The following is a 26,150-nucleotide window of genomic DNA, read 5'->3' on the forward strand; positions in this document are numbered from 1 at the left end:
TCCCTCCTCTTCAAAGGAAAACTATTTGTCTTGCTATATTCTCTTTTTTAATGTGAACAAACACACAATGCTCTCATTTTTGTCTAAACCACATATCTACTAAATTCAGTACAAATCATTAGTGAGCAATCACTCAGTGATTAGATTGAATCCTGTCACTCTCCATCACCACTCTCTCCATGCGGCTGAACTGATCTACCTCTGCACCACTACAGTCTCTCACCATAACAGTAGCTGCAATTTTTCCATTTAGTTGCCACCATAAATCTGCTTCATGTGACGCTTTTATGTTCCCTCCCCACAACAACTAACCTGTCTCCCACAGTGATTCAGTCAAGCAATTCTTTTATGGTAAAGAGCTAAACAGTCGACAGAACAAATGGTACATGGTATCAAAAACAAACAAACAGGGTATTTACAGAACGATCGGATGTTTGGATTCTATTTCTCACAAGTCAAATCCATAACATGTCAAGTTCAGACCAGCATTATTGGAAAAACACTTAAGGCCCCACACACCCACAGATGTCTTCAATTACTCTTTCTGATTAGATGTCACTCTGTAACTCACTGAGGTAGCAAAAGGCAAACATCATTGTGAGAAATTTAAGAAATCAGTAAGATCTAATCAGTCTAAGTTATTTGACTGATCTGACTTAGTCAGATAGGGACACAAGTGGGTACAGTCAAATAACTTGGAACGCATTGCACACCTGAACCAAAATACAGTTTAACAGGCTCACATGGGGACCTTTTCCTGTAAGATTACAGAACACTAGTAAAAAGTTTAATTAATGTAGGCACTTCTGCCCATAATAAACCAAATTCCACACACGTTTTCCATTCAAAATGGTCTTTTATTTAACGCTACGCCAGATTAGATTTACATTTAGATTTCAAAAGCACCATTGTTCCGATTCCCAATGCAGGTCCCACCTTTTTAATCTGCCACACTTGGTATTACATCTGTCAGCTGCTGAATTAATTTATTACACTCAGCTTTGCTGTTAGTTGGCCTGCGTCTCCTCCTGTGCCACAATGTACAATTCGATCCCATTCACTTGAGTTCCAATTGATTCAGTCAAACTGTCTTTGTGATTCCTAAATGAGAAACAATAATGCCAAGGCACTCAAGCACATAATCAACATTGTTTTAGAGGCTAAATGAATCCCATCCTCTCTTGTAGTGGAGGATAAGAGATTAAAAAATTATTGCAATCATGCAGAATATTCTGACACTTTAGCGCTCCAATGTCCCAAACTAGTAAATAACAGTTCATTTTAGATTATCAGTCTCAGTGCTGTTGACTAAAACATGGAGCTGTAAAGTAATAGCGAGTGGAGTGTAGGGAATGAATTAATGCTAATAAATGTAGCAACTATCTTGTCATCAAGTTCTCAAAACAAAATTGACATAGTTCAGTCATTTACTGATGAGATACGACTGCATTTAACATGTATTATCTATTATATTAACCTGATTCTCATTGTATTTCCCCGGTTTTAACTTCTCTGCCATCCCGTCCCTCGCTGTGTGCCTCTGGCTCCGCGTGTGTGTTTGGTATAGTATCTGTTGTTTTGGGGTCAGGGTGGGAGGATCTGACTGCTGTGTTGAGCTGTGTTTGGCTCCAATTAAAACGACAACACTTGACAGCAGCAGAATACAAAGTGAGAGATACTGCAGCTCAGTGTCCTGTATACTCCATGCTATCCAATTCTCTCTCTCTGTTTTTCTTTCCCGATCCTCTGTCTGTCTGCGATTAGATCAGTCTTTCATGATCTCGGTTGGGGCAAAATGCCACATTGCAGCAGCAAATAGGAATAGGCCAAAGCATAAAAGAAAAGATTGCGAAAATAGGAATGGAATATGGGTATGTGAAAATATATGCAAGTATACGTTTCAAAACGATCATCACATGTTATTCAGAAATGTACGAAATATGAAAAAGGTGGTCAAGCAAGGCCTCTTGAAGGTGTGACAAATAGCAACAGGAGTGGCAGAAAAAGGCAAGTTAGGCAAGGCAAGTTTATTTATATAGCATCTTATCATACACAGAGGTCATTCAAAGTGCTTTACAAGCAAAACAGCAACAACAAACAGAAGTATACAATTAGATAAATGAAAGTACAGAAACATTTTATAAAAGGTACACAAAAGCTTAAAACCAAAATAATAAAAACCATAAAACAAGATGAAAAAGAGAACAGTCTTTAACTTAGTTTTAAAATGGCTACGAAAAGGACAAAGAAATGTGAAAAGCACACTCGTAAACATGTGGAAATCATAGCAGACAGATTGAGATAGTTATAGACAGCATAATAGCATAAAAAATTTAGTCTGTGCACTACTGGCTGTGTTTATGTATGCATGTATACCTCCCCTCAGGTCGGTTTCTTTGTGTGTCTCTATCTAATTCTGTTTGTGTCTCTCTCCTCTCATTCTCTTGACTCAGCTCTTTCTGGGTTTTTTCTGTGCGCCTTCATATCTTTTATTCGCTGCACTGTCACGTAGTTGCTCAGGGCAACTTGTTTCAGCTCATCAGTTAAGTCAACTATACAGTGCATGGCTCGACTCTCTGAAGCTCTCCGGCTCTTTGTTCACATCTGAAAAAACATCCAAACTTTAGACCCAGCTGCGAAATGTATTCACCCTGAGCAACCGCATCACAGTTTGAATAGTTTACGTAATTCTTTTTAATCTTTAGTTATCTGCCTTGACCTTTTTGACAAACCTCTTCCCCGAACAGTGATTGTCCAATCATATCTTGGCATGGCAAGTCTGTCACGCTTTGGATTTTTCCAAATGCTAAAAAGGTGTATGGTGCTATAGTAAGAGCTTTACTCTGCATCTAAAGAGTTTGAAGGGTTTTTGTCTTTTTTTATTAAGCAATATAAACTTACTTCCTTGGTAGTCTCGCATTGCCAGACCTTCCTCCACAGCGCTGCGGAGGAGGGTCGGGCGAGTCCACACAGCATTCCGGGATGGGAGAAAAACATGCTCTGGTTTATTGCCATTTCTTTAAACCAATCACAGTCGTCTTGGGCGGCGCTATGCACCACATGGAGCAACGGCGCCTCTGCAAAATAGCCTCGGGAAGGAACTTGTTTTGGTGGAACATGTGTACGTTCAAAAGTTGTTTTAGTCAAACAACAGAAAACTGAGATTGGACAGATAGTCTAGCTAGCTGTCTGGATTTACCCTGCACAGATCTGAGGAGCAGTTAACCATAGTCCTCAGAAATCCACCGGCGTTTAAAATTACAGCACAAAGAAAGAGGAAGGTAATGGACATCCGGCCGTTAGTTCGTTAGTAACGATATTATATTAGGTTAAAAGTTACGGAAAAATAAGCCCCATTCACAATAGCAGCTAATCACTGTGTAGCATTTGCATGGGAATTAGTTGGTTAAGCAATAGCTGCTTTGCCTCAACATCTAGAACTTCTCTCCAGTTTTCTTCTTGCTCCTTTTTTCCTTTTCTGTTTCTTGTCATCCGGGGACACTCCTTTATCACATCTGCCAATCTCTGAATGTATTTTTCTTTTTTTAAACTTGCTTTTTATTCCTACTTACTTTCCACTGCTTTGTGGAAGTAGTTGTCTGTCATTGTCCCCATGTGTGACACCTGATCTTCCTCATAATTTGTCTCCTATACCTGTCCTCCTCTGTCTCTTTGAGGTATTACTCCAGGTTTTGTTTCACAGTCTTTAACCTTTTCAGCTTGACGTCCAAAGTAACTCACAAAGGTTGAAAAACACAGCTTGCTAAGGGCTGTCAATTACTGCACTTTGTAAATAGCCTACAATGCACAAGTTATCATCAACTTATCAGCATCTCACCTTGACTTCAGGCTGAGCCAGGTTTACAGCAGTCCTTCTTTTAGTTCCCTGCTGACCTGGTGAAACCGTGTCTGCCAGGATGCTGTTGCGTGTCGTGCCCTTGTCTCTCCGATGGGCAGACTCCAAAATGCTCCACTGCCCACCTGCCCATGCAAATCATTACGTGTGTGTGTGTGTGTGTGTGTTTGCACATGTGTGTGTCATACTCACTACAGTGTCCTCCAGGCCATGTTGAAGTTGTTTCCCACAAGGAAGTTCATTGCTCTAAAAGCCATGGTGTGCTACAGTATTTGGCATGTGTATATATGTGTTCATGTTGGCAGCTGTCTGAGTTGGAGCGTATTGGTAACCAGTGTTTCTATAGTTGATCTCACAGGACAAACCAGTGTAGACGGTGTCGTTGTGGATACTCATTTTATTTTCAGAGAAAACAATTTTAATCATCCTAAAGGTTTTCTCTGAGGGGATATCTGTGAGACGCAGAGAATTGCCTTCATGAGGACTGCCAGCTGGCTAGTCCTCTCGTCTTTCTCTAAAATGCCCCAGAATCGGTCCGCTCTCTCTTCCTCTGCTATCTCCTTCCTGTCAGAGATCTGGTAGTCTACCAGTGGCTCTCTTCGCCCGTCCGCATCAAGCCTCAGCTCAGGAAACATCCTCTATGGCCTTGTCTCTATCAATACAATTGAATCATTTTAAAACATAATACTGCAGTTGTCAGAGACGAAGGCTGGAAAATGCATATCAGCATTTAGACATGTGTATGTGCATTTAGTATTGCGCTTTTATGTCCTAATATTTATAATTTCTTAATGCCACACTTATCGTAGGTGCACTCACATCATTAGATTGTGTCAACTGTACGGTAATTAACTTAGTGTAAATGATTATACAAATGTGATTAGCTCATAGCAACAGCTTTCTCCTCAGTTACACCTTTTTCTACTTGACTTTGGTCTGACATTACTACCTTCGCTGTGCCTCTACCCCCCAACAAATAAAGCATCTTCACAGTTAACACTCCAGCGTGCACTTATCTGATGCATTGAAGTGGACGCTCCAGCGCCACATCTTTTTACATGGTCTAGAATTTGTAGTGACACCTCCTAGTTACAAGGTTTCATAAGTGCAAAGGGATTTCTCTCACAGCCTCCACATCCGTAGGCACATGGTGTCTGCATGCTGTAGATGAATTAGCTTGTTCAGTTTTCCTCTAAAATTTGAGGAAATGAAGGTCTAAATTATAGTGCAATAAGGATATATTGTATGTATATGTAACACTTAAAGCCATAGTTCCTAGTTTCTGTTGCACTCATGAGGAATTCTAAGTAATGACAACAACACTGTCGGCGCGTCCACATGATACAAGCCTTCCTTGATCGCGCACGCACCCCCAGCCCTCCTCCACACAGTTGCTAGTAGCCAAGGAGGACACGGAGGCTTAAAAAAAACATGATGGACTCTTCAGAAGAGGTCATTATCTTAACTTGAGCTTCTGCGCGGGAAAGTCACCGGACGCCACAATCTTCTGAACATAGCCATACTGAGAAATACAGAGAAATGTGGAGCTGATAGTCTTAATTAATTTTGTAGCAACTCATTTGGCAATGGCTTGAATTTAACAGATATTCATTAATATCAAAAAGTTATACACTAAAGCTTTAAACCTAAAACAATTTTTCAATCCTCATCAGAATATTGAAAATAATCCTAAATTCCCATAACCTGACTCCGCCAGATGGATTGCTTCGCATTTTCTCGGCATATCCATTTGGGAACTTTCCGTTGGATAACTTTTGGGAAGGGGCGGAAATACTGGTTAGCTGATTGGATGAACCATCTGTTTATCACCTATGTTGGTGATAGACGGGCCAAATCAACCAATCAGATCCACGAAGCGTATGAAAATACAACCACAAGCCCGCCCCTGCTGCTGCAGGCAAAGCATAGCTCGTTAGCTCAGCATGCAAGCAACATGTCGGTAAAGGAGATTTGCCATTTGTGTAACGAGAATTTAGGAATAAAAGTCACCATTTCAGGTTCCCGGTCCATATTCCAAAATAAGGATCCAAGAGAAAAAAAGCATTAGCGAGCGGCTGACAGAATTAGGGCTACCGCTGTCTGAAAATACTGGTTAGCTGATTGAATAAACCATCTGTCTATCACCACCTAACCCACCTCAAAACCAACGCTGATTGGCCCGGTCGTTTGGCTAACGGCTCCAAATTTTCTCTACCTCAAGATGCCAGACTGATCTGCGAGTGGAAAACTGGAGCTTGCGAGATCAGGACGGTCTCACGAGGCTAAAATTCCCATGGGGACATTGTGATACAGTACACTTCATGTGTCTAGGTCTAAGCACATTTTGGGTCTCCAGCATTACAGAGACCTGCTGTGTTGGTGGTTTGTCTCCTATGCAAGAGTGTGATGGCTTACACTGGGCTTCATATTAAGAAAACCCAAACATAAAAAATATATTATACCTTCCAGGCAAACACCAAGGGGGTAAGCCTCGCTGCACAACACGTAGCTCCTATGGCGCCCTTTTGATGGTACCTAGCTCTCACCTGCCGTTAGCATCCCATTGACTGCCATTCATTTTGACGCCACTTTGACAGCGAATAACTTTACATCTGAAGCGTGTAAAGACTCTATTTGTCCATTGTTTATTTCTAAAGAAACACGACAATGTATAAAAGGCTCCATTACCTTGTAGCTCACGTTATGGCTCCGTAGCAGACGTTTTTGTAAAAATAACGATTGTGTCATAACCACGCTCCCGTCACATTTACGTCTTCAAGCTCAATTGGAGGCTGCGCAGTAACGCTCAGCCATCACCGGAAAAGTGCTTCTACTATCCTTCACTGGTCTCTGTCCAGAGCAATGGAATCTATTGGTCCATTATTTTACTGTCTATGGCAAACACAAGCATGTTCAATTACCACCATAACAGCTGCATATTACTTCTGTAGGATGTGTTCTGAGCTGGTGCCACCAAGTGGAACATGTGAGTAATGCAAAATTACAAGCCAGCTTTGTTTCTACTGAGGAATTTAAAGCTTCCAGGCTTGTTCTAATTTTAGTAATCTCTATCACAGTCTAAATCTCTACTTTGCCAACATGACTGAAACCGCCTCGACGTGATGTCTAGCAGTTCTTTGAAAAAAATGTGCAGATAGTATTTGGTAAGATTGCGGCCCAGTGTGTAGACGTTTCATGTGATCAATGTAAAAGCAGGTCTCAATGCAACAGTCAATGTGTCTATTAAGGACCATTCAGACCTCAGCTATCAGGTTATTAGTGTTACCCTCTCTTACCTCCTGCCCTTTTCTCTCTTTCTTAACCTCCTTTTCTCCTCTCCATTCCTCATCACTCTCCCTCCGTGTCCCCCATCCCCCTCTCTCTGCCTTACAGGTCCACAGGCCCCAGATCAGGTCCCTTTAGACTCAGACACCAGAGCTCTCCAACTACACACTTCTCCTAATGAGGGACAAAATAGATTTTGCCTCCCCGATTCAACTGTAACACTGGCTCTATAGGGGATACGACCATACAGTATAGGTGTGTGTGTGTGTGTGTGTGTGTGTGTGTGTGTGTGTGTGTGTGTGTGTGTGTGTGTGTGTGTGTGTGTGTGTGTGTGTGTGTGTGTGTGTGTGTGTGTGTGTGTGTGGAAAGGCAATTTCCTGTACAGGGTGACATGGTAATGCTTTTGGATTGTCTTTGAATAAAAGAGTGACTAATGGCTTTTGGTTAATAAATGTAGTTTGTAAGGAATAACCTTATTCACATACTTGCCAAGAGTTGGATCAGATAATCAATACCACTCTGATGAGTCTCGACCTAGCTCGAGCAGAGGTGGTGGGCGGGGCGAGCACAGATCCAGAATCTCTCAATGAAGGAGAAAGAGTAGATGTGCTTCCTGCCCCTTTTCAAAGTTTGTTTTTTACTTTTGAGGTGTATGTAGTATCGATGGTGTAATGCTGTATGGAGAGGAATCCGCTGACGCTGTTTCTTGATTATAAAGGTTTATTTACATCAAAGAATTCAGCATCAATTTACAAGCTCTGAAGAGCCCGGAGAGGACCTCACCCTGATTCTCTGAATGGTCTCTCTCCAGTTCTTTGTGTGGAAAACGCATTTCTATGCTTCATAAATTGGGTGGGATCAATAGTTGACCAATGGCTACAAGCCAACTGGCCTTCTTTTCAACAAAGACATCTCTATCTTGGGGGCCCCACTGATAACACATTCCAGATGTTTCCTGTGGCCATTTCCTGTGGCCCTTTTCCTATTGAAATGTGATAGAGTTCATTTGAATCTTCATAGTTCAGATATAGCTTAAATACAAGTTATAAAGACTGGTCAGATACTTCACTTTTTATGTGGGAAAACATACTTCAAAACGTGTCTGAAGGGGAACTTTAACGTAGCATAAACACATTAGTTTAAATTATTATTAACATTACATTACATCTTGTCTGTTGAGTGTAAGAACAACATTTTGCAGTATTATGGGGGTTACGTGCCAGACTGTTACTTGGCCATAAAAAGTGACTTGCATCCTTCGTCATATAAGCACCTGTAATTCCACAACGTGTTGTTTTTATGGTTTGGTTTTGTACAGATTAAACAACAGAAATATAACATGTTAGTGGGCGTTAGAGGTGCTGAAATGTGGATTTTGGACATAGCCAGATGTTATGCTAAGCTAAGCTAATCAACTGCTGGCTGTAGCCATATAATTCAATTCAATTTTATTTATAGTATCAAATCATAACAAGAGTTATCTTAAGACACTTTCCAGAGAGTAGATCTAGACCACACTCTATAATTTACAAAGACCCAACAATTCCAGTAATTCCCGGCGGTTATATTGAACAGACAGATATAAGATATCTAACTTGGAAAAAAACAAAGAAGAAGTGTATTTCCCAAAATGTCATACTATTCCTAAAGTTATCTTGCGATGATCAAAAGTCAAAGCCACTCAAAGTTCCAATATGGCTGTAATATGGTTTCACAGATAAGTCTCTTTCACACACACACACACACACACACACACGCAGGCAGATACAAATGAACTCACCGGCACACACACAGATGGGACAACCCAAGGGCATTCCAGGAAACGGCTGTAAATGGTGACTGATGCGGCAGAAGGTCTCGAGGACAGTTCACATGTTTTTCTCTTTCTATATATATTTATGCATCTATGTATTTATGCAAGGGCATAGCAGTTATCCTGGCCTTGGCTTGACATAGACAAGCAGCACACAGCAGCTGTTGACCCAAGTGATTCCAAAATGGTGACCTGCCCAGCTTGTTGCCTGTTGGAGGGGGGCTGAAAAAGTTGGAGGGGAAATACAAGAAGCAGATAGAGGTGGTCTGAAAGAACAGATAGACATACAGTATCGGAGTGGGAACAAGGAAAAGGAAGGATGTCACACTTTTATCTTGCTTTCCTCTGCAAATTTAGTGTGAAACACTGGCTATGTTCTTTTATTTAAGTCTTAATCCAAAACAGTAAGTAGAATTTGTTTCTGCATGAGATGAGAAACCGTTGAAGCAACTCCTCCATACAGTAACTCAGAAATTAATAATATGGCTCTGAGTGTGTTTGCAGCAAAAAAAACGTGATGTGTAGAAGCTCTAGTTGTTTGTCTTTTACTTTGCATAGGCTACTTTGCATGTTTGTTTTTTTTAAAAGTTATCTTCTAAACTCAATACTTTGTAATAGCTGCAAAGTCTAGGCCCATTACGACTAGAAAGCAAATTGGATGATGGAAAATGATAGGGGTTAAGGAACAAGGTCAGAAAGTCGGAGGAGGAGGCGAGGAGAGAAATGAGAGGAGACCTGGAAAGTGGAGGAGGTGCAGCCAAGCAAAAACTCCCTGGGTAATTAAGGATTTTGAGAAAGGGGAAATGAAGGGGGATGAAAAGGAAGGATATATGGGTGTAAGAGGAGTAAAGATGAGCAGAGAGAGGAGCTCTGTGGTGAAATGGGTGAGGAATTAATAGAAAAGGAGAAGGTAGCCATGTTGCTGCAAAAGAGGTAGAGTGAGGACAAAGACACAAGGAATGAACAGATGACAGATGAGCTGAGGGAGAAGAGGATGAAGATGGAGGAGGAGGGAGACGAAGGCGAGTTAAAGGGTGCAAAAGAGGATATCCACTTTTTTTTGTACATGCTAAAAAAAGGCTGCTGTGGCAAATTGACAGTCATTCAAACTGACACCTACAGCACAGATGAAACCATGTCTGAGCAGGCATGACTGGACAAGAATAATCATCACACTTACTGATGTGGCTTACAACATTTAGCCAGACTTCTATGACCCTGAACCTAATTAAATGTGGAGACAACTGCCGTGACTACACAGGAAAGTATCTGTGATTGCAAGCAATACATATTTTAACAGATTATTACAGCATCAGCAAAGTTTATTCTACTGCCTCAGCTAAGAAACCAGATAAGCTAGTTTCTGTGTTCTTAGCTGAGGCAATATATATATATATATATATATATATATATATATATATATATATATGTATATATGTGTCTGAGAGACTGGTTTGTTGCTTGAATTTGGTTTGACTGAGCATCAAAAGAGATTTGAGAATCAAAGCTGTGCCATTTAGGAGCTTTCACAGTGCCTAGTGTTTGTCAAGCGTGCAGATTTGTAAATGAGATTAAGGGATGTCTCCCTGCAAAACACCAGATGCAGGAAACATGTGACACATTGTAGATTTTTCTCTTACCCAAAACTAAAAACCTGACACTCAACTGTGCAGTGCAACATTAATTATTCCTTGCTCGAAGTGGCAGGGTTACCTTCAGAAATGGTACACGAATCCCTTAATTATGCACATCAGTGCTAAATGAAACATTAAGCCGCGGGGATGTAGTTCTGCTGGCAAAACCTTCAGGAGAGCTCACAAAAATGCAGTTTTTAAACACTTACCTGTTAAAAGCCTTCCTCTTCTCTATGTCTCTCACCTTCTCTCAAACCTACAGAGTTTGAGGACACTGTTATGTAATGTATCGAGAGACACAAACCAGAACCTTTTGATGGAACTGGAACTGCTGTTAAATCGACGTTTACATTCATTTGCAACACCACAATCCATTTAGTTTGTGTGGTTAACTTCTGGGAAACTGACTCCGTATGTTTGCTGTCACTGAAGCTGTGTACTATTTTTCTCATTCACATTAGAAGATAACTGAAAGCTTCTTCAACTAATTACGTTCAGCCAGGCTTATGGTATAGCTCTGTGGCTGGCAATGTTCTGTCGGTCGGTCCACCACTTTGTGGTTTTGGTCCAGATTGATATTACAACTACTGTTGGATGGATTTCAATCTCAGCATATATTGATTGGAACTAAATTTTGTACCGACATCCTTGGTTTCCACAAGATGAATCCTACTGACTTTCACGATCCCCTGACTTTTCATCTAGCGCCACCACCATGTTGACATTTTTGGTTTTAAGTAAAATGTCTTAACAACTATGTAAAATCTATATATATGTTCCCTTCTTGAGAAATTGTTTGGCGATCCCTTATTTTTTTTAACTGCTATATTAGTTTAATTCAATGTGTCCAAAATTTTAGTTAAACTGTCCTTTGTATTTTGTGCTAATTAGGGCTGAGTGATATATATCGTCAAAACAACGAGAAAAACGCTTTACGTTCTGATCCTTGTACGTTTTGTTCATTTTGCAAGTATACAAAATAGGCTCTACCATGTGATAATTTCATGTAGTTCAATTCATAAAGTATGCTATATCGTGATAGTTATCGAGATATGAAATTACCTATATCGAATTAGTGTAAGAATCGCTGGAATGACAAGGTCGGCAGCTTCTCTCTGTGGCCGTTTATTCCCAAACAAAACTCATTCCCAAACAGCTGTCATCGCATCCGTTTTGTTTTTAACCCCTCAAGATTACGCTCTGTTACCGTGGCTACATAGCATCCTCTTAAACTGAAAGGGCGTGAGAACAGTATCATACCAATAATACGAGTCCCATAACCCTACTGTTCGTGTTTAACAAACAATACAAACTGTTAGTGAAGTACAGTATTCCATGCAAGGCCGGCTACAACTGAAGATTTTGGGCACATCGCATTGAACAGCCAAATTTTGAGGACAAATTAGCGGAACTTTATGGCACTAGGCTTCTAATATTTCAACTGGTTTACATCAGTAGTAATAGTAAAATGAACTTTGGGCCACAGCGAAAGCAGAGCCTATGAGAAGCCAAGTCACCCCTATGTGTCATGATAGGAATTGTCACCCCAGCAGGAGGGTTGCTGTGACTCACTGGGTTTTGTCACAGAGGTACTGCCGTGCTAACAACTTTGGCCATCTTGACAGTACCCTTGTAGTCGGAGAGAAGGGTAATGTTCGTCAAACGTCACATGGACACTCAGGATTGTGCTACTAACCGAGCTGATTCAGCTACTCAGCCGCAGGGAGCAAGGACAGGCTAGGTCTGTCTGCATTTATTATCCACTCTCTCTTAGGAGGGGTGCTGAGCTAAAGGTCATGGACCAAGTCTGCTTAACATCTGTCTCCACAGCGCAGTGAGATATCAGCCATCTGAAAAAGTTACCTATCTTCACCGCCATCATCATGATTGATACCACAGAGTTTAGTTGACAAAATGATGTAGACGAGATCTGGTATATATTTGTGTGATGAATGTGAAATGACTGAACAATGCTGAACTTTAAGTATTGTTGAACTCGTACCATATGTTAAATGGTCTGTGTTGCATTCTACTTGTCCACATTAGAAGCAGTTGGTTTTAAAGGATAAGTAAAGTGAAAATTAGAGATCCAGGGCCTCAGTACACTGCCAACATACTGTATGCCTTTCAATTAGGTTATGGCCTATGCTCAGGATTATCGAGTGCACATAATAAAGGCTATTCTCTATTCTCTATTCTCTATCTTCCTCTACCTCTGAAGATTCAGTTATCACAACTGTGAGTATGTGCTTGTTAAATGCCTGCTCTGTGGCGAACAAGGCGCACGTTCTGAATGACCTGTTCTTAAGGCAAAACTTGGACTTTCTATTTCTGACAGAAACCTGGCAACGTATCTCTGAGTTGTTGACTGCTTGTTTATCGGATCACCATGTCTGTCTGGCCACGGTGAAGGACTTGTCATAGTATGGAGAAATTGCTACCTCTGTCAGCTGGTGAGTGTGGAAACTTTCTCCTCTTTTGAACTGCAAATCACTAGAGTTGGTCGGATAAAGCCGTTCTATAGCATCCTCATTTATCGCCCCCCCCCCCAGTCCTGCTGGGCCGTTTTTATCCAAGTTCACAGACTTTATGTCATCTGTTATTAAATTTGAAAAGCTATTAATGGTTGGGGATTTTAACCTGCACACTGACGTTGCCGATAACCATGCCACAAAAGATTTCCTTAGTATTACTGATTCACACAATCTAAAGCAGCATGTTCATGGGCCCACACATGCTGGTGGTCATACATTAGATCTTGTTTTCACACAAGGTTTGGATGTCAATGCAATATGTTGTGAGGATATGATGATTAGTGACCACAAGTGTTTCTTTTTTTAATCTCTCTGCCATTGCTGATCCCCCCTGCCGGAAACGTATGGCACGTTTGCGCATTATTACTCAAACAACCGTCAAGCAAATAATTTCCCAGTTTGGCTGTGATTTTAATACTATGGGTAGTAATGATGTTGAGCTCTTAATGCAGTCTTTTAACAACTTCTGCTCTTCTGTGTTGGACGAAGTGTTTCCTTTAAAGATAAAATCTAAGCCCATCTGTAATGCCTCGCCTTGGATGACGGACGATGTGCATTGTCTAAGGAGGAGGTGCCATATGACTGAACGCCTGTGGAAATCTACTGGGCTTGAAGTACACCTTCTGTATCTTAAGGAACTTTTGCAGGATTTTAATAATTTAGTCAAGAAATCCAGGTCTGCCTATTTTTCTAATTTAATCTCTTCTTCCAAGAGAAACCCCAAGGTTTTATTTGATACCATAAATAATATTGTCTCTCCTCCTGCCATTGTGACAACAATATGCTCTCAAAATGACTGTAATAGGCTGCTGTTATTTTTTATTGATAAGGTAGAGTCTATTAGATCAAATATTCAGCCTGGGCCACACCTTCATGTAGACTGACCAATCAGCCTCCATGATCTGCTAAACCTGATAAAGAAAATTATAATATCCTCTTGTCCACAGGATATAATACCACCCTCATTATTCTCAAAAGCACTCCCTGCCATTGGCCCTACTATTGTTGCTATTGTCAACTCTTTATTGGCCACAGGCTGTGTCCTGTCCTACTTTAAACATGCCACTATCCAATCTATAATAAAGAAGCCTAATTTGGACCCAACAGTTTTAAAGAACTATCGCCCCATTTCAAAGCTGCCATTGTCCAAAATTCTCAAAAGGTTGTAGCTAATCAACTTACAGCTGTCTACTGAGACCTATGCTCATTGTTAGTACTTCTAGACCTCAGTTTCGCCTTCGATACAGTCGACCACCATATCGTGACCAAGAGATTACATGAATGGGTGGGCATATCAGGAGTGGCCCTAGATTTGTTTACATCCTATCTCTCAGATAGAAGTTTTGATGTCTCTATTGGGGATTCCCACTCTGCATCATTGCCCCTGTCTCATGGTGTTCCACAGGGTTTAGTGTTGGGCCCCATATTGTTTACTTTATACATGTTGCCTCTGGGTCAGATTATTTGCAATTTTAACATCTCTTATCACTTTTATGCAGATGACATTCAACTTTATTTTACTTTCAGGCAAAATGAGTCATCCAAACTTACAAGGCTCCTAGATTGCATAGACGCCATAAACAACTGGATGGCTGAAAGCTTTTTGCAGCTGAACCCAGATAAGACGGAGGTTTTAAAGGTGCTCTAAGCGATGTTGGGTGACGTTACTTCTTGTTGACGTTCAAAGTATTTTCAAATAAAACGAGACTAGCTCGCCCCTCCCTCCTCCTCATCCCATCCCCTCCCCCTCCCTTCTGTGCCTCCGTGCACTAACCCACCACCCCCACCCCCAACTCCTTCTTGTCTGTTATTGGCTGGAATGCTGGAACACTGTTTGTGTATGCTTCGTGGTGCAGGTTGGCACAATTTGTTGTTTTTGACATTTGTGGACCCTGGGCTGTCAACAGAGAACACATTTTTTTACAGTGTGTTCTGGGGACGGGCAGCTCGCAGATAGTGAGGAGATGTTTGCTGTATGTGACAAAAAATATTGTAGCCTAAAAAACGTGTGACATCGCTTAGAGCACCTTTAATCATAGTGCCAGACAGTGCTATCCCTCTGATTAAGCAGAACATTGGGCCTTTGTTATCTGCAGTCCGGCCTAGTCTAAGGAACCTTGGGGTGACATTTGACAAATCCCTATCTTTTGAAACTCACATCAAATCACTGACCAAATCCTGTTTTTTCCACTTACGCAACATTAGCAAATTAAGGGCTGTGGTCTCTCAGTCAGAACTGGAGATGCTCATCCATGCCTTAATTTCCTCCCGTATTGACTATTGCAATTCACTCTTCTCCTCACTCAACAAATCTGTCCTTCACCGCCTGCAATCCATTCAAAATACTGCTGCTAGGACTACTTATTAGATCAAGCAGGCACACCCATATCACCCCTCTACGCTGCTCCCTTCACTGGCTTCCTGTAACCTACAGGATCCAATTCAAAATTCTCACCATAACCTATAGGGCCCTACACGGTCAGGCCCCTGCTTATCTTGCCTACATAAGTCACCTACATAGCCCCTCTCGGTCTCTCAAGTCTATCAACCAAAATCTGCTATCCACGCCATGCACTCGTCTGAAGACATGTAGGGATAGAGCCTTTGCCGTTATGGCGCCCAGACTCTGGAATGCTCTGCCAACCAGCATTAGGTTTGCTAAGAATGTGGACTGTTTTAGGGACAATGAAGACTCACTTGTTCAGGCTAGCTTTTGGGTAACCTCTGTCTTTTATTTATTGATAATTTTATCTGTTGTATTTTGACTTTATTTTATTCTTAGACTATTATTTTCTACGTTTTATTGTCTATGCCCATTGTAAAGCACTTTGTGACCAAGTCTGTGAAAAGCACTGTATAAATTAATTTTACTTACTTACTTTTACTTACTATCAAAACCAGGTAAAAACATTACTTTCCGTTTTTATTTTCAGTGCACTTTCTTTTCTCATTAACATATTGCTTTCCCCCAGAGAGGACCCAGTTTAAGTGCCTTGCTCATTGGGGTTCTGTTAGCAATTTATAAGTATAGGAATACAGAATATTTGATTAAATATTTGGTTAAACATTTTATGTTTAGTCCTGGGTGGTTTTGAAACTGCAACCTTCTGATCAGAATCCATCTCTGTCCTGAAGATCCATCTTGAGCTAGAGACAGAGCAACACTGTCTCTCTGTGGAACTTTCAAAGAACTGCATCAAGGCTTAGCAAGCACAGGAGTAATATTAGAACAGGTGGCATGCTTGTTTCTAATTGGCTTGTCCAATATCAGCACTTTGAGATACTTTTACATTGAAAAAGTTGGTATGCCTTCTAGAGGGGGTGATCCCAATAAGAAAACTTATTTGATCCATCGACAACTTTACAGTATATCTAGACTTGTATATAGAGCTGTAACAATTCCAAATACTGCTGTACACTTATTTGTCTCAGAAATAATTGCGATTACCAATATAATTGTCTCTTTCAGGCAAATTTAAAAATATGTATTTATTTATCACTGTTTTTTAAACAAATTAAAGTTTTGAATAAATCCCAGGATGCATATCACTGTTATGTGACCCAGATAATGTAATAACACAAATACAAAGCCTATAAAGTAAACAACTGTATCCCCCCTCATCATTTTTGTTGCTATGAATGTGTATAGGGTCAAGTGCCAACAACTAACAATTAAAATAATAATACAAATATATAGTCCGACCAATAATCATTTATATAATTACAATTTGGCAAATTTAAACAAAATCAACAATTAAATCAATAATTATCATATGCCTCATGACCTTAGCTAATGTACGCAATTCATTTCAGTTAGACAAAGAAACTGTGATTATGTAATAATTGTTACAAGGCTACTTGTATCCTATTCTTATAGGTGTATTATCCCCCTATGATGTAGCCTATACATGACATGAAAGACAACATTCATATAAAGAATATATTTTATATTCCACTTACGGTATATAAACAGTTTATGATAGTTGTGAATATTTGACCCACTATATATGCTTTTTGATTAGTATCTTGTTAACCTATGGCTCCCATTTTATTACTTGAAATGAGTGTTTGAAGTTTTTATTGTGCAAGATTATGCATGGGAAGTATGTCTATTTATATAATTATTTTTTAGTATAATACTCAATTTCTTTCTTTCATAGGTATTTACGTAAGGAGGATCTGTAGTTGGTGAGTCCAATGTGCGGATACTCCTTGTATTCATGGAGGAAGAATTCAGATCCTTTACTTAAGTCAATTATAATAATTGTTAGGTTTGTAAAAAAATACAGTCAAGTTTCACAATGTTTGTTTTTTCCAACCAAAAATCCATACCTCAACATTATTAACAAAACATTGAAATGATTAAAATAAACAAAAAATCAGCAAATCTATCAATTATCAATAAAATATATTTGTATGAAGAATGGCTTATACATTGATCAAAACAGTTGCTCTTATAGTCAAACTCTTCATTTGTTTTCTGTGCAAACATATATAGTATAGTCCTATAACTAAAGCTGTCAAATAAATGCAGTGAAGTATAAAGTAGTAGTATTTCCCTTTTGGAATGTAGTGGAGTAAAAGTAAAAAGTGGCATGAAAAGAAAACACTCAAGTAAAGTACAAGTACCTCAGAATTGTACTTAAGTACAGTACTTCAGGAAGACCTCGCATATTTGCATTATTTTGAAACTGTGCACATATTGTAGTCCTTAAAATTTAACTCCATAAATGTGTTTGTGCAAATCACACTGTTGTATTTTTATCATATGTGATGTATGTGAAGAAAATTGTACATTTACACAGTTGCACTGTAAAAAAAAACTTTAAAAATAGACAGAAGCTATTATAAAATGTTCAAAAATAAAAATAATACACAAAGGATTCTCAAATTTGTAGTCAATGGCTTTATTTGTAGGTAGATTTATTTAAAAAAAAAACCTACTACACAAACAATACAAACAATATGCATAAACAAATCTACTATAGTTAGATTACTTAAATAGAATAATATCCATCACTATCTGTCGCAATTTCACATTACAGGTAGCACCCAGCAACATATCAGAGCAAGAAAGGGTGACCCCTGCAGTAATACATTACACTGGTTAGCATGTCACTTAGTTGGTTAGCAGAAGGCAAAAATAACAGATCCCAGATCCTTTCTCGAATCACAGCCAAATACTTACAAATATCAGGTTTGAAAATAAAGTGTTGAAATGCTTGCACATCCAATATTTATAGGCAGGTGCACAAGAGAAATGGTGACTGCTTGGAAGGTAAAATGTGTGTGAGGTGTATTCATTGCATGAGAACACAATGAAAGTTAATGCTGGTTTAGGCGTTCTTTGAGATTTCTTGTTTTTCTGTGCTTCTCGGATCCTTCGTTCTGTTCAGGCTCATGAGGTTTAACGTGGTTCATGTGTTTAACACTGTCCTAATCAGATAAACCCTAAAACGTCATCTATGCATTAGTTTGAAAACAGACGTGTTCTTTGTGACGGCAGAGTGCAGTGTATAATGCATTGAGATTATAGGCTGTGAGTGTTGTTTAACACAGATGTTGTTTAATCTAGAATATTTTCAGATGTTTACGTTATCTACAGAATATAGCTGAGTGTTCCTTACTAATCCTAACCCCTTTCACCTCATTTGTGTAAGATTTCTAAGATTTCTGGACCTTTGCACAGTAAACTAACTAGCAGATTTGAATGCAGACTGCACAGGGATTACCACCTGTGCTATACGATAACCATGCCAACTGCCAACAGTGTGACTGTAGCCAAGCAAAGGGAAATGAAGGCACAGAGGTGTATTGTATATCCAACACACTCTGGTGGCTGTTAAAGGACTCGAGCAGATTGTTATTAAGTTGACAGTACAGGACATTGCCCTGCATATGGTCACATCTACTACAAAAGAAAACCTGTGGGTGAGCAGTTGTTAAGAATTACCCATATGGCAACAGAAATCTGCATAATAAAATGTAATGTATCTGAGATCAGCATCTCTGTGGAGCTGGTAACGCAGGGCAAGAGGCACAACTTATGTCATATAACAGGGCTGTGGTGCAGTTCACTTTCAATTATATCAGAGAATAGAATTAATTACATTTTTCATTATTTTTGACCAAGAAAACGGTTGTTGTTTTAAAATTAAAGATTGTCCGGAAAATGTACACTTTTGTAATGAGCACTGCTATTTTCAAATGTCAACCGGGGTTTACTTTCATACACATGGGAATTTACAATGAACTGATCCCAGTCCTGCTATAGAGACATACACTCAACACAATTTTTATATCACCTCTAATCTTATAAACCTCAGTGTGAGTTTGGCATCAATCACCTGCTGTGTCACAAATGATGTGGCAAATGGAATTATAATAGTCAGGTACAGTTCCATTCAGACAAATATTACAGGTGCAGTATGAAGGGATCACTGATAGGAAATTTAACTACAGGCTACCAAATAACAAAACAAGTAAAAACAATCATAGAAGTGCAAAACTGAAATAAATTAAAAATTGATTAACAATAAAAGACTCTCCAGCCAACTTGCTGTTATTATCCATCAACCTGTGTCCTTTGATTTTAATATATTAAATGGATCTACGCAAAAGTGTACACTCAGATTAATTCCATTGTAGTCAGCAGCAGATGATTCTCACTGCAGAAACCATGTGGGAAACCTGATATGTTATATATAATAATTTAATAATGTCAGTAGTGAAAAAATTTAATTTCTTAATAAATAACTACACATTGCAACACTAAAATGGGAAAAAAACTACAATTTCCAACTTAAATAAAAGTAAGCTAGCATTTTGTACCTTAGTACAAAAGTTGAGTACTAAATAAGCTAGATGCACTAATGTGCAAGAGGTATTTTAATGTTGTAGGTGGTTTAATTACAGCCATCAGATAAATGTAGTGGAGTAAAAAGTGCAATATTTCTATGTCGTGGAGTAAAAGTATAAATTCTTGCAAAAATGTAAATGCTAAATCACGTTGCAGTGCTCCAAAATCAAAATATACTTTGTTACATTATACTTCTGAAAAAGCTTAAGTGGACCTCTGACTTTCCATAGATGTACAGTATTTATAAGAAGGCAACATTCATCAAAGTCAGCTTTTAGTGTTGGAAGGTAACTGTTTTGATATCAGGCTATGCTGGTAAACCCAAAATTCCATCTGTGTTTTCTAAGTACACTGAATATGATTCCAGATACACCCATGAAGAGGGCTGTGAGTTCTCCCCAAGTAGTATTCATGAACCCACTAGGGTTTTTAAGGAGAACATTACAGTATATGTAAATCATAAAAGTCATAGCTTCCAAAATGGCCATTAGCTTCAATTCTAGTGTGTAACTTATTTACAGAAAGAAAGAAAGACAATTAGTTTGACTGACTGACTACAATAAAAGTGACCTTGTGAGCACTCGGTGACTCTGCTGCTCTCTCTGGTTACACGTTTCTCCCCCCGTTGATGACGTTACCTCCTGGAGGGGCGATGTGGATAGAGTCGAGAATGGGCCGCAGTATCTGGCCAAACGGTCTGGAGATGGAAGGATCTTTTTTTTAGGCCTAAACCATACATTTAAACCATAATCATATGCCATTGGAAATTACCAAACCAAATTACTAACCATTAGGGCTGCACGATATGAGGAAAATATGCGACATGCAATAGCGTTGTTGAATATCGCAATAACGATATTACTTGCGATAAATAAACAGATATTAAAGTATACTCAGTTCTGCATTTCTTTCAGTATTCTACTAAAATACAACACATTGCTTGTTGAAACAAATGAAAGGAAATCATTTCCAACATTCTTTTATTGAACAAATTGAACATTGAATTGAATATAAAAGGCCGCACTAAAACACGCCGACTTATTGGGACTTTAGCTTATTCACTGTATCCCCCAGTTAGATAAGTCCATACATACCCTTCTCATCTCCGTGCGTGTCGTAACTCTGTCTAACGCACCCACTGCTAGCCTAGCTTAGCACAGATCCTGGAGGTAACCGGCTCCATCTAGCCTACTGCTCCCAATAATAATAATTGTTGGCCCAATAAGTCGGCGTGTTCCTTTAAAGTGCAGTTTTCTACTGATACTCTTTTTCAACTAACACAAAAAATGTCTTTCGCGAGATGTCGCCTCCTCTCACTATGTGTTTATTGCGCAAATTGATATTGCAATGGCGAAATTTAAAACAAGCAATATATCGTGCAGCCCTATTAACAAACTGCTTTTGTTTTCCAGCGTGGTAATCTAAGTATGTTGATAGCCTATAAGATCTATCCACATAAGAAATATGATTTGCATTTTGCACGGTGAACAATTTCAAATTTGGCAAACTTCTTTCATGATTGCAGGACACAGCGCACATAATAATAGTTCCCGTTACAATAATCCATACTTTTCATTTTTTTTTTTTTTTTACATGTAATTAGAAATTGACTTGACTGAAGTCATGGGCAGCTGACACACTGAGCTTTACACTCACGTGGAGAGGACTTCCGATGGAAGGTCTGTGATGTAGGACGGGATGGACCTGCCCGTCAGGAACTGAGCCACCTCGTTGGTGAAGGTGTTGCAGTTGTGCTCAAACAGACGATACCTGTCACCTCTGAACCAAGAAAGAATACAAGAGTAGTAACTGCATCAGATAACAGCTTTCATGCATCGTGACTAGTCAGTAACAAGTATGATTATGTACCTTTTTTCACAGCAGACATTTTGACAGGAAAAGCACAGCTGAAATTGATAACCTTAACGATGGCTCAATTCCATCAAGTGTCCCAGTAAGCTATTTCAGTGAGTCAAGATGCACAACACCAGGGCCTCTCCTAAGTGGAATGCAGCCATCATTAATGGGTTTGAATACACCTGTGCTTTTCCTACTATGACATTTCAACATGTCTGCCGTGAAAAAGGTCTATACTTGTGAATTTAGCCACACATTATAACAATCAAACTTTGAGAACTTATTGAGTTACTCCCTCTTAAGGATCACTACTATGTGTGTCATTCTTTGTTTGGCGTAAAGACGAGATGGATAACAGCTACTCGACCTGTATGTGCTTTCTCCCAGGGAAGAGAGGTAATCCATGAAGATCTCCTCAGACACTTCAGTCTCGCCCAGCTCTACCACTGTATCTGGAGAACCCAGCATTGTCCCACCCTGACAAACACACAGCAGGCAAAATAGAAAATGTCTCACAACACATCATATGAGAGCTGTTGAAAAGAGTCATTAATGTATGTTTCATTGGTAGTCAAAAGAAAAGATAGTGTAGGCCCATTGTGTTTGGGGTGTTTCTCTGATTTGCGTGAATAATTGCTAAAAGGTAGATTGCATCAAGGGAAGATATTTGCAGCACACTTGGAAAAAAACTGTCTCAAACATCAAAAATCCGGTTTTATAAAAGATACGTCTCTGAAGACATTCCTACTCCCTATTGCACGTTTTGTCAACCTGAACAAACTGGAACTTTCCTGCACATGGTCTGGGAGTGTGAACAGGTGCATGAGTTTTGGAATAAAACAACATCAATAATATCTGATGTGATAGGATGTCAAATTCCTACTGACCCGATTGTTTTGTTACTTAATGATGACTCTAAATTACACCTGCTTGGGAGACAGAAGAAAATTTTTCTAGCCGGCTCAACTGCAACCAAGAAAATGATAGCTCAGCGCTGGCTCCCCCCCCCCTTCATCAAAAACTTCATCACAAAATAACACCTGAGAGCCTGTAATAACATGTGAGTTACTATTTTGTTAGTAATGCAACACTACACTTTTCAAAGTTTAGTTTCAGCAGTCTGACAGCCTAGAACATATAAGCTGAGTGATAGGGATCAAACCAAGAACTGTTCAGGTATTAATAGTTCTCGCTGCTGTAACTCTCGGTTTGCATGCATTTCTATCAAGTTGTATTCCTATCTTTATTCAAGATCGCATTCTTTCAATTTGAGAGCATTTGTCATTGATTTCACTTTTGGATTTTGTAATAATTTCGCGGAAATCCTTGCCCTCACACTCAAATAGCAACTGATCGTGCTTGGATTTGCTGTGCTTCTGCTCAAACTTTATGCTTGGAATCAGATATGTTGTTGCTTGGACTGATTTCCTGCTCTCAAATTGAAACAGTGTTTCCTCTATGTTGATTTGATTTGTATTTTAGGTGCATTGTTTAAATGCTGAAGTAGTTACACTACATTAAGATAATGTAATTAATAGTGGGTTTATTGTTATTTGCTACAGAATGCTTAACCTATGTGTCAAGATCAAAGTTGGCCTATATAGTAACTCAAAAAATACAGTTCAATCACAACTGAAAATATGCCTCATTGTGTGTGTGAATAGAGGTGAATAAATCTGTTTGTGCTGCAGCAAAACTCCATACATTTCCATCGTGAGCTTGTTAGATGAGACTTGTGATAGGAGTTAGTCCCCTTGTTACAGACTTACCGGCGAACAGCTGGAGATCCCCTCCCCTCCAAAGAAGAACTCATCGCCGTATGCCACTATAGCTGTGTGCCTGGAAGAAAAGCAAAACATGAACACAGAGGTAAATTCAGGTCAGAACAAATTTACCTGGATTTATTTAAAATTGCAACTCAACTTGAACTTAAGGCCACAAACCAGTTGTCCAGCCTAATAACTAAATTATTACAGTAACGACTTGGCAACAGTTGAATAAATACCAGCCTTAGATGGATCTATGCTTGTGTGTATGCATTATTTTATGGTGTATCCACTATCATACACCTCCCCTTATCTAATTATTCTTCACATTATGATTTCCTAAATTTTCTGAAATTACTTTTGGGCAAAACTCAAAATAAAAGAAATACAAATATAAAAACAAAACAAGCAGCGATGAACGGGCCCTCGCCCCTTCCATCATGTCGGGGGTACCGGCGGGACGTCCGGGCGATTTACTTCAAGTGTTGCGCACGGCCTCAGCAGAGCGTGGGGAACAGCTGAGCCGACTTTCCTCTGATTCAGAATTACTGTTGCGGAGATCAATGACATATATAAAATAGACCAACAGATCCCATTGCTCTGGACGGAGTCCAGTGATGGCTGAGCGTTACTGCGCTGCTATACCAGGTATATGTAAGGAGGAGATAACATAGGCATAGGCTAATTATTGCTAATTAAAATGCTAGTTAACATTAGTAATTAAACTTAAACAGCTAATGTGAATCGAAACTGCCTGCGAGCTTCTCCTGTACTGTACAGTAATTCCTCTATTGTGCGACAGCAAGTCGCGTGGTTATGACACAATCGTTAGCCTATTTTTACAAAAACGTCTGCTACGGAGCCATGAGGTGAGATACAAAGGTAATGGAGCATTGTTGTGTTTCTTTAGAAATAAACAATGGACATATAGAGTCTTTAAACGCTTCAGATGTAAAGTTATTCGCTGTCAAAGTGATGCCAAAATGAATGGCAGTCAATGGAATGCTAACAGGAGGTGATGGCTTGTTAGCATCAAAATGGCGCCATAGGAGCTACGCTTTCCGAGGAGAAGCTTACCCCCTTGGCTGAGATACGCAACTCTTCCTGTTTTGACTGCCATGTACAGGAAGTCGGTCCTCGATAACTTGCACATTTTTTCAACTATCAAAATTCTTTTGATATCTTTTTGTTTTGAGGGTCCACCGAGTATACATGCACATTTTGTGGCAGATGGGACTCACGCTCTAGGAGGAGTTACAAAAAGTATGTTTCGAACATACAGTATAGCAATTTTGCTAATTTATTAAAAAATCCAAACAGCGCCACCTAATGGCCTGTCGGAAGGAACATTTTCTAAAAATGCAACATGGACTTCAAGATAAAACCTATGTTCTCTCCAAATTTGGTATATTAACTTCTCATTTTTGTCAGAATTATGGCGTGCGTTGCCAGGGGGCGCTATGGAGCCCCCTGGCAACGCACCAGCTCAATCACTACAGAACTTTGCAATTTTCACCAGGTCTGACGTGTGCAATTCTTTTGAGTTTCGTGCATTCTAACCCCCTCAAAAATGCAACCAAGGACTCGGAAAAATAATAATAATAATAATAATAATAATAATAATAATAATAATCTCTACAAAAAAATAGGTTCCTCCCACTTTCAGTGCAATTGGGAACCGTTGCACTTTCTAATTAGGACCCGAGCACGAAAGTGCACAGTAAGGTACAGTATTAGACACACTGTCGCTACCTGTTATTAGCATGTTTGAGAAGGGATTTTAAATTCCTATGTTATCTGGGATCATAAATGGGACATTCGCCTACACCTGCTGGATCCACAAATTGCATGAGTTGTTGTTTTCACCTCAGGAGGTGTGACATTTAGGTCCCAAGCAAGTGGGGTTCTGTCAAAATATAAGAAAAAAAGATTCATACCATATACCATCCAGTTGCTTTCCTGTAACAATAAAGAAAAAAAGTCGTGAGAAGAAGGAGGTGGCAGATGATGTTTTGTGCAAGCTTTGAACCATTCCTTAGCATGTACAGTTGTGACATAAATCAGTCGCGTTACAGTATTTTCAAAATAAATGTATTAAAAATAACTAGACCTTGGTAACTTAATCAAAGATCAGTAGACTGCACTGCGACAACTGCATAACAGCGACTGTACAATAGTAGTGAAAGCATCTCCACCCGGTATTTGTTTTTATCACTTATTTCCCCCAAGGCCAGGCTACCGGATTTTTAATCTGTAGGCTACTTACCCAACATGATGGGACTGAGGTTGCGGGCCATTCCTCTCGATAGATCATAAATATACAGTTGTACATTGTATCGCGTAGCGTTCTTATCCATAATGTAAACCTTCAAATAGCTATATTTTTATTTTTCTGTTGGCTGGCTTAGCAACGGCACAGCTGACTGAGAAGGGGGTTCTCTGAGAATGACGTCATCACGTCTAAAACATGAAACACTTCCGATTCGACTGCTTTCAAAATAAAATCTTTATTAACAGGCATGGACAATACATCGTGAGCTTTCTTG

The 26,150-nt window shown here is 39.5% G+C and overlaps 1 protein-coding gene across 1 annotated transcript; it reads right to left on the reverse strand.

Moving 5' to 3' along the window:
* Positions 1-18,031: 18,031 nt before the first annotated feature.
* Positions 18,032-26,040, reverse strand: desi1a (desumoylating isopeptidase 1a). Its single transcript, XM_028599052.1, has 6 exons — positions 25,871-26,040; positions 25,542-25,563; positions 23,608-23,677; positions 22,206-22,315; positions 21,638-21,760; positions 18,032-20,678 (listed from the first exon to the last, which is right to left on the reverse strand). The coding sequence occupies exons 1-6, from the start codon at positions 25,959-25,961 to the stop codon at positions 20,588-20,590; spliced, it is 507 nt and encodes a 168-aa protein (XP_028454853.1). The 5' UTR covers positions 25,962-26,040; the 3' UTR covers positions 18,032-20,587.
* Positions 26,041-26,150: the final 110 nt, after the last annotated feature.

Source organism: Perca flavescens, chromosome 15 (genome assembly GCF_004354835.1).
Source record: "Perca flavescens isolate YP-PL-M2 chromosome 15, PFLA_1.0, whole genome shotgun sequence".
NCBI classification, from domain to species: Eukaryota; Metazoa; Chordata; class Actinopteri; order Perciformes; family Percidae; genus Perca; species Perca flavescens.